This window comes from Nannospalax galili, unplaced genomic scaffold (genome assembly GCF_000622305.1).
Source record: "Nannospalax galili isolate Female #2095 unplaced genomic scaffold, S.galili_v1.0 scaffold388, whole genome shotgun sequence".
Classification (NCBI taxonomy): Eukaryota; Metazoa; Chordata; class Mammalia; order Rodentia; family Spalacidae; genus Nannospalax; species Nannospalax galili.
The window spans coordinates 3,290,252-3,304,561 of NW_008360304.1; the positions used below are offsets into that span (position 1 = coordinate 3,290,252).

Consider the following 14,310-nt stretch of genomic DNA (forward strand, 5'->3'; position numbering starts at 1 on the left):
AAAGGTAACCCTAAAATCTTTTAAGGATTAGATACAAGCTCCCAAATACTTTTGACATTTTTGGCCTTTAGAACAGCGTATGTTGCTAACAGGCCCAAGGAACTGGCTACATTTCTTTGAAGTCTTTTTACCCTAACTGCCTATATATTTTAAAATCATCATAAAGTTAAAATTAAGGTTTTAGGTGAAGATTAAGATTCTAATGGAACTATAAAGTTTCATTTTCTATTTCTTTTCCCATAAATTGGCATAAACTAAAGACACATACAGGTTATTTTATCTGAAATGTGTAGAACCAAAAGCATTTCAAAATTGTTGTGTTTTTTTTTTCAAATTTTGAAATACTTGCATGAACTTTACTGGCCAAGCATCCCTGATCTGAAAATCCAAAACCTGAAATGACCCAAAACTTAACAATCTTTTGATGTCATACTGGGGCTCAAATTTAGTATGCTTACCATGCAGCATAGTTATAATTATTATTCCAAACTCTATGTATCTGATGAATCAACAAGTATTACCTAATAAAGTAGATTTTAAAAGTGCAACAGAACTTTAAATTATAACTACCACATAGAAAATGCTGCCTTTAATAAAACAAAAGCCTTTTTAATTATTTTTATGTGTTTGAGTGTATTGCTTACATGTGTGTAAGTGCACCCATGTCATGCACTGCCCATAGAGAACAGAAGAGGGTGTTGGATCCCCTAGAACTGGAGTTAGGACAGTTGTTAGCCACCATGTGAATGCTAGAAATCAAACCCAGGTCCTCTGCAAGAGCAGTCAGTGCTTTTAACTGCTGAGCCAACTCTCCAGCCCTAAAACAAAAGCCTTTTCAATAGCTTTTATGCTATAAATAGAGTAACTACAGAATAGTTTCCACTCCTATAATACTATAAAAAAATACCTAACATTAAACAGTAATTTAGATTTTGTATTATCTTTACTAATGGAACAAAGTGAATTCTACTAAATCAAATAGGGAAATTTACTTTGAAATCATGTAACTAGCATGATCTCCAATTTTTAATTTTGCTGAACTTAAAGAGTGAACATTAACATTATCAATAATAACATTTCTAAATACTTTAAAGATTTCTACTTTAAAGTGCCATGTTTTGTGAAAAGTTGTTTCTAAACAAATAGAAGTCTATCCTGGGTGGGGAGATGGCTCCGTGGGTAAAAGTGCTTGCTGTGCAAGTGTGAGGATCCTAATTCAATTCCACAGAACAAAGCCACATGTGGTAGCCCACGTGTAATCCCAGTATTTCTACAGAGATGGAAGGTGGAGAAAGCAGAATTCCCAGAAGCTCGACAGCTAGCTAGCCTGGTGTACACAGCAGAAAAGCAAACAGCATGAAAGGCAGGAACCAATACCCGTGCCCACATTCACACACATGAATATGCACACATACAAATACTCACACACATTTCAAATATACACAAGAAGTTCATTGTTTATTACACTTGATTCTCATGCTAGACACTGAAATAGCACTATTCATTAAACTGCATGTTTGCTCTTATGGTAGAGGTTAAGAAATAACTTCCCATTAACAGAGAATGTATTGGCCATGTACATATCAATACCTTTAATTATTTTAGCTAGTTACTTACTGAAAGCCATGCAAAGGATTCCATGATTCGATGTTCACATCGTTCTAAGTGTTTTATCATTTCTCTTGTCAAGTTGGCTTCTGCTTTGATAAAACTTTCGATCACTTTGTAAAAATCAAAGGCTTTTAAATTAAGTATATTCAGAATCCATGGGAAGGACAAATCTGTTCCAGAATCAAGATTCTGAGATGTACTTCCTACAAATAAGAGGAAAAAAAGTGTTCATAGGAAATGTTAAGACCTGTACTGGAGATTTTCATTCAGAAGACCCTAAAAGTAAAACTTTAAAAAAAAAAGGGGGGGGGGGCTGAACAATTTTTAGAGCAAACTTTTTTATTCTAAGTTCCACAGGCTTTCAAGAAATAGACTTTTAAATTTTAAGTGTATGAGTACACGTTTATCTTAGAGACAGGACTCAGAGTTTCCATCAAATCTGCACAGGTTTAAATATCCTGCACTAATATCCAAAGAAGGTTTGATAACAGGAGAAACTCATTCTTGTATCTATTTTAACTATCATTAAAGCTTGTTTGGGAAGGCCAACGATGCTTTTAAGATTTTGCTAATTTAGCCAGACCTGTTGCTGCAGTCCTAAAATGCCAGATACTAAGGCAAGGTGAGAGAATTACAAGTTCAAGACCTGCCTGGGCTACAGAGCAAGCTCAAGGACAACCTGGGCAATTTACTGAGACCGTATCTTAAAAATAATAAGTACAAAAGAGAGCTGGGATGTGGTGTTACATGTAAGGCCCTGAGTTCACTCTTCAGTACTGCAAAAAGAAAAACAGATTTTGCTAATTTTGTTAAAAAATGGTATCACTTAAAAATGTGCAGTTTGGCCGGGCATGGTGGCCAGCACTTGAGAGGCAGAGGCAGGCCGATCTCTGTGAATTCAAGGCCACCCTGGTCTATATAGTGAGTTCCAGGACAGCTAGGGCTACAGAGAGAGACTCTGTCTCAAAAAGACCAAAAAAAAAAAGTGCAGTTTGGGGTTATTTATGAGAATTTAGTTTTCAGTATGTGATTACTAATTTAACTTCTTTTACTGTATAGTTTTATCCTCAGATAAATGTTCATCTTTTATTTCTGCAAGTAAAACTTTTTAATATTTGCAGCATTATTTAAAAAATTATATATTTAAAATTATAATTTTAAAAAGTCATTGGCCTTTGCTGTTTTTTTTTTCAGTAAACATTCAATTTTCATAGTTGTAATAAAAGCAATAACCAAATGAGAAAGCACCCAGTTTCTGGGAGATTCCTTTTCTTGGTCTTATGAGCACAGAGATATAATAGTGCTTCATAAGAGTACCAGTTCATCTTCAATACTCCTAAGCACTTTACAAGCCCACAGGTCTTTGGAGGGGTTCTACCAGCTACCTTTCCTGGATTCAGGAAGAAACCTAATAAATTTTATCCCCCAGATGACCTGAAATGATTCAGATATTAAGCCATTTACATAGCTATGACAGCCAATTATATTTCTCAATACACAATGATCTACAAAATGTCTTCCCCTTACCATACATTTACTCAGAAAAAAAAAATCACAAATAACAACTTAAGGTTTTATTTACTTTGAATTAAACCAAAATGTTTGTTTATTAAAATTTAACTTACTGCTATATGTGGCCATTACAACTTCAAGAGCACATGCCAATAAAGACATATGAAAGACGTTGTCATTCAGGAGTTTGCTAAAGAGGAAAAAAAGAATGAATGAGTTTTAAATATTTGCTTTGATAAAAATTACTTTATTAAAACTAAAAAATACGTACCTAAAATTTTGAATGGATAATCGTTCTTCTTCCTAAAACAGATATTTTTTAAAGTTTAATTGAAACCTTGTTTGTGTCAGCATTGAACTTTTTTTCTTTTTATTTTCTTTAACTTACTGATTTAAGCATGGATTCCATCACTCGGTAGTATAATCGTACTCCAAGTTTATATCGCTATAAAAAAAGGGAAAAAAATCTCATTATTTTAGACTATCAAAAACTTACTATTTTTGTTAAAAATCTTTCTTGAAGCACTCTTCTTAGGAGCATGGTTTGCAAGAGATCACAAAACCTAATTTGGTAAAGTACAAGGCTTAACTATAAACTGATGGTTAGCATTCCCAATAAATCAGTAAGAATGACAGGTCTAGTATGATTTTCCTTACACCACTTCAGCCTACATCACTTATTCTAAGGAAAGCTTACATGCCCAATGCTATTTTGAGCACTCTGCCTATCTAGTATAATCCTTCTGGGGATGCAGAACCTTTTTTTCAAAATGCCTATCTAGGACGAAGAGAATAGTTTCTGTCTGAAAAACTAGTATAGCACCCCTGCCATCAGATAAAACTGATCTCATCAGCAAATGTTTTAACCATATTAGTTCCCACCCATTAACAAAAACAGATCTCTGAATTACATATACATATACATAAATAAGCAGTATTCCTTTATTCCAAATTAAGACTATCAGTGCTCGGCTCAGTGGTTAAGAGCGTGTGCAGAACTTGCATACGACCTGGGTTTGGGTCCCAGCACTCACATCAGGTGGTTCACAACTGCCTGTAACTCCAGGTTCAGGAGATCCAACACCCTCTGGCCTCTGCAGGCATCTGCACACATGTGGTGCACATAAATACACAGGCACACATACATACACATAAATAAATTTTTTGTGTGTATCTTTTTCAGACAAGGTTTACCTGTAGCCCCAGCTAGTCTGGAACTTCCTATGGACATCAGGCTGGCCTTGATTTCAGAGATACACCTGCCTCTGTCTCCCAGGTGCTTGGACTAAAGGCATGAGCCACCACACCAGGCAAATAAATATATCTTTAAGAATGTGTTATGTATACTAGAAGAATTTTAAATGTAATTGTTTAAACATAGGTGGCATCAAAATATAACCTCATCCTACTGAAATAGACGTGTTTGATTGATTACAATATTTAAACTTATTTTCGCATATTACCCTAATGTCACATAACGAAACGGGTCATATATAGAACCTGAGTCTCAGAGAATTTAGTATGTTCAAGACCACACAGCTGATAAACAGTACAGCCATATACAAACTCAAGCCCATAGTCTTATCCAATATATTGGTTTATGTTATGAAATAATATTACTCAATAATAACACTGACAAATGTTAGTATGGTACAATCTCATTCATATATTCAGAGATTCTTTTTTTTTTGGTCTTTTGAGGCAGGGTCTCCCTGTAGCCCCAGCTGTCCTGGAACTCACTATGTAGACCAGGCTGGCCTTGAACTCACAGAGATCTGCCTGCCTCTGCCTCCCGAGTGCTGGAATTAAAGCATCACCACCACGCCCAGCAATAATGTATTTTTTAAATTTATATAATTAGCATATTCATTTTTGTTTTGTTACAGGGTGAAGAAGAGATTACACCTAAAGTTTCTAGTAAGTAGCAGCAAACACCAGCAGCTGGGATATTCCACCTGCCATAATTTTATTCTATTAGATGAATACTACTACAGTATTTATACACAGGCTAGATAGATGCTACCTTCAAAAATATTTCTATATTTTGACACTAGTAAAGTGCAATCAAACTACCTGTGATCCAATTTCGACACATCCCTGTCCCACAGCTTTCGCAAACTTCTCTTTAAAGATGTGTCCAACATCCTTCACTCTTTTCATGATATTTTCTTTTGGATTCACTGTGCAGTTCTTTAAGAAATATAAACAAATATTGAGGATACTATTTAATCACAATTGGCATTTTCTCTTGCATACTACAAGTATGTTCATGAAAACAAGGGAACACTTCAATTATAACAAATTAAGCAACATTAGAGAACATGAGCAGTCAATATAGAATTTTACTGCATGTTAGAAATTATTTTCTTTTTTAAAAAAATATGTTTTTGTTATTTTTATTTTATGTGTATGAGTGTATTGCCTGCATGTAGGTAAGTGCACCCATGTTGTGCAATGCCCGCAGAGGACAAAAGAGGCTTTCGGATTCCCTGGAACTGGAGTTACCAACAGTTGTTAGCTGCCATGTGGGTGCTGGGATTCGAATCCGGGTCTTCTGCAAGAACAACCAGTGTTCTTAAACACTGAGCCATCTCTCCAGCCCCAGAAACTATTTTCAATAATTACTCAAAACAATGTAAATACCCTGATACCTAAATTTTCTGCTGCTAAGCTATGGAAGAAAGCTCTTCCATCCATCATACAGTCTCATAAAGTACCCTCAATTAAGAGGTACTTTAGGGGGCTGGAGAGACAACTAAGCAGTTAAAAGCACTGACTCCTCTTGAAAAGGACCCAGGTTCAATTTCTAACACCTACATGGCAGCTAACAACCTTCCCTATCTCCAGTTCCAGGGGATCCAATGCCCTTCTCTGGCTTCCATGCAGGACACAGGTACGCTTAACATACATGTAGACAAAACATTCATACAAATTAATTAATTAATAAAATAATAAATATAAAAATAATAAACTAATAAACATAAAAATAAGATAATAAAAATAATAAAAAGTTAGTTTTAGTATGTATGCTATACCTCTCACCAAAAGCAAATAAAGGAGTAAAAATAAGATTTGGGGTTGGTTTCATTTCCTAATTAAATCTATGCTTTTTGTTGTTTGTTTGTTTGTTTGATATAGAGTCTCCCTGTTTCCCCACCTAGCCTGGAATTCCCCGTTGACCAGACTGGCCTCAATCTGTGAGATTCACCTGCCTCTGCCTCCAGAGTGCTAAGATTAAAGGTATGCATCACCACACCCAGAAAATCTGTGCTTTAAGAGAGCAAAGAATTAGCTAAATCATTTACCTATATATTCAGGAACACAAGAAGGGGAAATAAGTTAAAAAAGAAGTCTAATACATTATCATTTGAGATGGGGATATATTTATCAACTTCACTAACTAAAGCACATCAGAAGATATGATAAAGTATGTCGTAGGATGTATTATAATCTATAACTTACATTATGTTATATTAAAATATACCCCAAACATGATTCTTATCTCTTATAATCAAAGACTGATTTTATTTTTATAGTCTTTATGCTCGCACACACACTCAAAATATCATACACTAGAAAATAAACTTTCTAAAATTAAGACTGATTATAATTTTCTTTGTACAGTGTTATTAAAAATTTCATACCTAAGGATAGACATGGTGGCACTCAGGAGGCAGAGGTGGAAAGATCTCTGTGAATTCAAGACCAGTCTGGTCAACATACAGAGTTCTAGGCCAAGTAAGCTACAGAGTGAGGCCCTGTCTCAAAAAAGAAAAAAAAAAGAAAGAAAAAAAGAAGAAAAAAAAACTCAATAATTCTGTGCTTCAAAACAAAGTAACATGAAAATCTTAGAAACATTAAAGAACCACTTCCTTAAATGAAGTCATTGTTGCCAAAATGTCCATTACAATGTAAGATCTTACACATAGGGAAGATGGAATTAATTTTTTAAAATATTTTATTTTTTTAAGTGTACAAATGTATTGCCTGCATGTGTGTTAGTGCACCTGTGTTGTGCAATGCCCAAGGAGGACATAAGAAGGTGTCAGATCCCCTGGAACTGGAGTTACAGATGGTTGTCTGCCACCATGGAGGTGCTGGGAATCAAACCCAGGTCTTCTGCAAGAGCAGTCAGTGCTTTTAACTGCAGTGCCATCTCTCCAGGCCCTGTATTAAATTTTTTAATGGGGAGACCTGAACTAATAAAGAAGTAAAAAATTTAAGTATGGTGGAGAATGCCTAAATCTCCCCATTTAGGAGGTTCAAGGTCAGCCTAGCTAAATAGTGAGTTTAGAGCAGTGAGATGGAAAGTGGGAGGGACAAAGAGAGGGAAGGAGGGAAAAGAGAACGAAGAAAATAAGAAAAAGAAAAAAGGCATAACCAAAAAAAAAAAAAAAAAGGAGTAAAGTGAAAGAAAAATGCAATGACCTTCAAGTAATGCTCATTCTGAGATGACCCATCATCTACACAAACTGGTCAGGTCAGCTTTAAGCTTCATTAAAAGTCAAGCTTTAAACTGAGAGTCAGAAAATGACTCTGAGACAGAACTTCCTAACCTAAGCAAAGTAATATAAATAAAAAAAAGTTCCTTCATACTCCAAAGACTGGGACAAGTATTCAAAATGATACTTGAGAAGAGATTATCTTTCTTTAACTTCTACATTATCTTTGCTAAAAGTTCTAGGCAATTGGGTAGATGTTCAGCATATTCTTGACCTACAGAATTACAACTTTATAGAAGTTGGGCAAACAAAATCTGCTTTGAGCAATATAATTGTGACTACAATGACAGAAATTGCTTTGTAAATTTCTAGGCATAATACAACAAAGATGACAACAAAATATGACAAAAACAGGCAGGTTATACTAGTAAATGGAATGCTTACAGCTATAAAAAGCACATGATTACAATAATAAGCCAATCTATACAGAGTTCCCGATATAATATCCACAGATCAATGTGTCCGTGGGTCTTGGACCTTCAAGGAGGTGTGAAGGAGCAAGTCAGCAATGCAGACGCTAGCTTTCATTCTCTTCTCTCCCTTTTCTGAGCACGGGACAACAGAAAATTTCAAATATCAAACTTTAAAAGTCTACTAATTGCAAGGGCTATGATACTGTTAAGTCCTATCTGGCATCATATTCAAAGAAGAGATCTTAAAAGCAGTCAGAGAGAAAGATATATTAGCTAAAATAAATAGATTGACAAGAGGCTTTGTAGCAGCAACAGAATCTTGAAAATAGTAAATATCTCAAATTTCTGAGAGGAAATGTCAACCTAAAATTAAAGATCTACCTAAACCTTTTAGCACAAAGGGTAAAAGCATTTTACTTACTTACTTAGACACACAGAGAGAGAGAGAGAGAGAGAGCGAGAGAGAGAGAATATCCCCCCAACAAAATAAAAAAGAAAACCACCATCAAACCATGTACTTGTAACTATAATTTAACCTTGTTAAAGAAATTGGCTAAAGAATATATCTAAATTGACTCCAGTGGATGAACCTCCACCGAGGGATACCTAGATAGAAATGCTTGACTGGATAAGACTTAACATATATGACAGAATACCTCAAATCTGGCCAGGAGGGGCTCTGTGGGGTAGGGGGTGGGGGTTCTAAATTTGATTAACATGTATTATATGAAATGCACAGAAACGCAATAAAAATATTAAAAATGAAGAAAAAAGAATATATTTAAGGAAGAAAGAAAATGGACTTTCATGTAAGATGGACTAGAAGCAGCCTCTGTGTGAGAAAGTGAAGAAGAGTCAGACTCAGAGCTCCCAGTCATTGGTGGCTAGGAACATATTTCACGGACTATGTGAATGGTCTGGGAGATTCAAAGTTCTGAGCCTGAGGTCAGTGGGTGGAATAACCACAGGGACCACCTGTCTGCCACTAACTCCAGTAGAACACCAGAACTCTGAAGCTCCAACAGTCTGCTGGCAGCAGGATGATTAATATAAAGATAGGGTCTCCCCCTGTAGAGATCTCAATGCCATGGTTACCTCCTGTACTTTTAAAACACTTGAGAAACCCCAGCTAGAATAGTAGACATCCCAGGGGGTATAATCAGAGGAATTTTGAGAGGCTGAGACAACCTACCCAGCACATACACTGCAAAACTAAGTGGCCACCCCCAGATGCCCACAGTATGCACAAAAGGAAAGCTTCTTAAGTGAAGACAGCTTTGACAAAGGACACCTGTCTAATACAAACAACACTAGGATAAACCAAATGAAATGCAAGCATACACAAGTTCAACTGATCATCTACTATGGTTCTGAATATACCAGGCAGTCTCCAAGTTTTGAGGATCCAAGAAAAAGCTGCTTCAACACAACATTTTTTTCTCTCTCTGAAAAAGTTTCTAATAACACAAGAAATAATACCAAGAATTCACAAATGGGATTACATGAAACTAAAAAACATCTGCACAGGATAGGGAACAATTATCAGGGTAAAGGCATAGCCTGCCAGACTGGGGAAAAAAATTCATTGTTAACCATACACTAAGCATGGGATTAATACCTGGAATTCCAAAAATTAAACACCCAAAACCAAATAATCTAATCAATATATGGGCCAAAAACTAAACAGATAGTTCTCAAAAGAAGAAATAGGGGCTGGAGAGATGGCTCAGAGGTTAAGAGCACTGACTGTTGTGGCAGAGGATCTGGGTTTGGTTCCTAGCACCCACATGATGGTTAACAACCGTCCATAACTCCAGTGCCCTCCTCTGACCTCTAAGGGCACTGCACATCATGGGTGCACCTATGTACATGCAAACAATACCTTCATACAACGTAAAAATAAATAAAATATTTTTAAAGAAGAAATAAAAATAGCCAATAAATATTTTTTAAAGTGTCCAACACCCTTAGCCATCAAGGAAATGCACATTAAAACTGCTTTGAGATTCCAGCTCACTTCAGTCAAAATGACTATCACAAAGAGAAAACAACAACAAATGTGTAAGGATATGAGGAAAGAAGAGTTCGCATATACTGTTAGTGGGAACATAAGTTAGTGCAGCCACTAGAAAAACCAATATGGCAGTTTCTCAAAAAACTAAAAAATATGAGGCTGGAGAGATGGCTCAGCAGCAATACACTCATACACAAAAAATTAAAATGATAAATAAATATATTTTAAAATATTTTATTTGTATTATTCTTTTGTGTGTATGAGTGTATTGCCTGCATGTAGATAGGTGCACCTGTGTTGTACAGTGCCCACAGAGGTTAGAAGATGTTGGATTTCCCTGGAACTGGAGTACAGATGGCTGTTAGGCTTAATGTGGGTGCTGATCCTCTGCAAGGGCAGCCAGTGCTCTTAACCGCTGAGCCACCTCTCAGACCCAAATAAAATATATTTTTTTAAAACTAAAAATATGTGAGACCCTGTGTCAAACCTCACACACCAAAAACTAAAACTAGAACTATCTCATTCCTGGGTATATGTCCAAAGGGCTGTAAGTCAACAGATCACAGAGATACCTGTACACCCATGTTAACTGTTGTACTGTTTGTAATTACTAGGAAATGAAGCCAACCTATATGTTTATCATATGCACAATGGAATTTCATTCAGCTATAGAGAAAAAAGAAATATTTACCAGAAAATGGATATAACTGGACATCATATCAAATCAAAATAAGCCAGACTCAGAAAGTCAAATAGCACATTTTCTTTCATATGCAGAACCTAGATGTAAATTGTGTGTGTGTGTGTGTGTGTGTGTGTGTGTGTGTGTGTGTGTGTTTAGCTAACAAAAGTAGAGCAGAGACCATAAGGGGGAAGAAGAAAACAAAAGTAGAACAGAGACCATAAGGGGGAAGAAGAAATCTTAAAGGAAAGGGAAGAGGGGAACAGGGGAGAGAAGGCAATGGAATACATGTAACACAAAAATGAAAGGGAGGACTATTTGGGGGGGAAGAAGAGGACCACAAAGAAGAGAACAAGAAGCGTAAGAGAGAAGAGCTGAGGGCATGATAAATTAAAACAGTATATAGTGGTACATATGTGTGACTGTGCCATAATGAAACCCATTACTCTGTATGCTAACTTAAAAGACTAGCAAAAAGAAGTACACATACTAAACAGTAATGAGAGAGCAAGAGCGAGAGCGAGAAGAAAGATGAACTGGGGAGATGGCTCAGTGGGTAAAGTGCTTGCTCTGCAAGCATGAGAACCTAAGTCTGGATCCCTAGCAACCACAAAAAAGGCCAGATGTGGCACCATGCACCTGTAAACCCAGAATTGGAAGGCTCTGATACTGGGGACTCACTCACCAGCCAGTTTCTAGACAACTGGTGAGCTCCAAGTTCAGTGAAAGAGCCTGTTGTAAAAATGAAGTGAAAAGCAATAGAGGAAGATACCAGGTGTTGCCATCTGGCCTCCACACACATGGGTGTGCATACCTACACACATACATGCAGATACAAGCACACACCACACAAAAATAAAACAGAAAGAAAGAGAAATGAAAAAAAGAAAAAAATCTCAAAGGTGAGTTCTAAGTTGTGAGGTCTAAGTTACAAAATGATAGTATTTAAATAAAATCATAACATCAAATCTGGGAGGCTAAAAAAGCAAAAAATAAGGTAGCAAATACCTATGTGTTGGATGGAAGATAAGTGTTTTAAAATATACTTAGTATTTTAGCTTCTAATTTCAAATTTTCTTCAAGATATCACAAAAAAATAATATTTTATATATGCTTACATTGAAGTAGGAAATCAAATTTTCTGATGGTTGATCACTCGCGGAATTTAAAATCATCATTAGCTGTTGGATAGTATTCATAACAGTCCTAGAGAAAAAAACACAGGAAGAAACATCAGGCAACAAAGCAAAAAACGAAAAGAAATACAGGCATGAAATCAGGTGGAAGGGGTGGGTCTGGGGGGTACAAATAGAGGAGGGGGGTCTAAATTTGATTAAGATCTATTATATGAAATGCACAAAAAGTCAATAAAAATCTACATAAAAATAAATTAAAAGAAAGCTAGCTGGAAATGAGCCAGGGAGAGGGAATCAGTAAATAGTGTTACTCCATGGTTCTAGCCTTCAGATTCCTGCCTTGAATTTCTACCCTGACTTTCCTAAGTGGTGAACTGTGATCTGTAAGATGAAATAAACCGTTTTCTCCTCTAGGAAAAAAATAATATAGTATTATTTGGTCATACTAATGACTTTATAAAATAAATATATGAATCTGTTTTTCTTTTTAAAGACAGAGTCTCACTATGCAGCCCTGATTGGCCTAGAACTCTCTATGTAGACCAGCCTGGCCTCAAACTTATAGAGATCTGCCTGCCTCTACCTCTTGAGCAGTAGGATTAAAGGCATATGCTATTACATCCAGTGAAAAATATGGTATATTTTCATATCACATGGACAAATAATGGTCATCAAAATGGTATTCTTTCAAGAAAACATAACAATTAAATATTAACATCCCCCCACAAGACAAGGTCTCATTATATACCACAGGCTATCCTGAAACTTGCAGCAATCCTAGCTCAGCCTCCCAAGTACAGAGATTACAAGAAAGAGCCACCATGCCTGGCTTTAAAGGTTACATATTTTCAACCTCCAAATAAAGACAGTAAGGTATTTAGAAATACAGGCAAAGACTCAAAGGAATTTCTTTATTAAAGTATAAAATTAGACCAATCTCTCAAGACCTCTTGCATCTATACTTTGCACATATGCACACAGTTGTGTATATGGCACATAGTAAAAAGTACTGTTCCAGTTTTGTAATAGTACATTTGAAACATTAAGGATAAAAAGAACCACAACTGTTTATGTCTGGAAGAGTCCTTAAATATAATGCAAAACACATCTTGTTCTCAGCCAGGCCTCTCTCTATTTCACCTTTCAAACATATTGCCATGTGGTCTTTACAGCTTCTTCTACACATAAGTCACAATGACTAACACCACAAATGACCCAACTGCTAAAACCAAAAGACCTTTCAAATTTATTCTGACAACTGACTTCCTAGAAGCAACTGACTCAAACACTTGCTCTCTCCTAATTCTGGCACCTGCCCTCAGACTCCTGGTTTCATGCTCTAGGCTCACAAGTCACCCCTGTTCATTCTCTACAATCTAACTTCTATCCATTCCTTAAATGCTACGGTTCTTCAGGGCTCAACCCTTGCCACCCATTCTTGCCTTTATAGATCCTCATTTCATGCAGTTGCATCTAATGTTATAGTTTTAATTTCCCCTGATGATTGCCCAATCTTTAAGAGACTTATATCCTGTGGCTTATTAGATATCATCTCCCTAAATGCTCTAAGATCAACATTCTAAGTGAGAATTCATGTTTATCAAGTCTGTTTCTGCTCCTTCATTCCCACCACTACTCATTTGTTTCAGATCCTCAGCATGGCTCAGCTGAACTACTCTGATAGGTCAGTCCAGAAATGTTTATACATTGTGAGTAAAAGGTAGAGGCATGTAGCATGAAAAAAATTCCTCGGGTTATTCTAATTTGCATCTTGGTCCAAGCTCTAGAACAGATCGATAGGTCTTTTTATAACCTGTTCATTGCTCAGTCCATCCCCTCACAAACCACTGGCATGTAAATTTGTAAAAACAAAGTCTGGCCTGGGGTAGAGTGCTTGCCTGGTGTGTATAAAGCTTTGTATCTGATCCTTTCTCCACAAGGAGAAAACAAACAAACTTCTCTATCTGAGAATTCAAGTCTGTCGTTATTCTTAATTGTGCTTAATACCCATTTAAAACACAGGCTACATCATATACCAGGAAAAGTATGTACTGCATACAAGGTCTTTTGTGTCTAGTACCTGCTCTCTGCTCCTGCTCTTTCATCCTCTCATCTTACAATTAATACAGAGCAGTTAATAGTTTCTAGACAAAGAGCTATGTCACATTTCAATGCCTTTGCAGATGCTTCCCACTCCTTCATCTCGGGCATCATTTCATACAATCTATGCTATTTCATTAGCTTTGTCCATAAGTCTACTATTATGTTGATGTGAAAATGTGTCTGTTTATATATCAATACAGTAATTTAAAATATATTACTGCTTGTTTGTTTACTATGTACCAAGCATCATCATAAGTCTTTATTAAAATTGTGAACAAAAAAGTCATGGTCCATATGGAATGGAATTTAAAGGCTATTGTTGGTATTAGTGAAAATC

At 36.2% G+C, this 14,310-nt stretch overlaps 1 protein-coding gene across 1 annotated transcript in view; it reads right to left on the reverse strand.

Annotated features, from left to right (window-relative positions):
• The window catches only part of Rb1 (RB transcriptional corepressor 1), a 162,304-nt gene that overhangs the window by 80,119 nt on the left and 67,875 nt on the right, over positions 1–14,310 (reverse strand). The window contains exons 11-16 of the mRNA XM_008824409.3: positions 11,853–11,940; positions 5,197–5,313; positions 3,512–3,568; positions 3,395–3,426; positions 3,237–3,313; positions 1,618–1,814 (exon numbers count right to left, since the gene is read on the reverse strand). Of these exons, the coding sequence (XP_008822631.2) occupies positions 1,618–1,814; positions 3,237–3,313; positions 3,395–3,426; positions 3,512–3,568; positions 5,197–5,313; positions 11,853–11,940 (568 nt within the window). The remainder of the gene's footprint in view (positions 1–1,617; positions 1,815–3,236; positions 3,314–3,394; positions 3,427–3,511; positions 3,569–5,196; positions 5,314–11,852; positions 11,941–14,310) is intronic.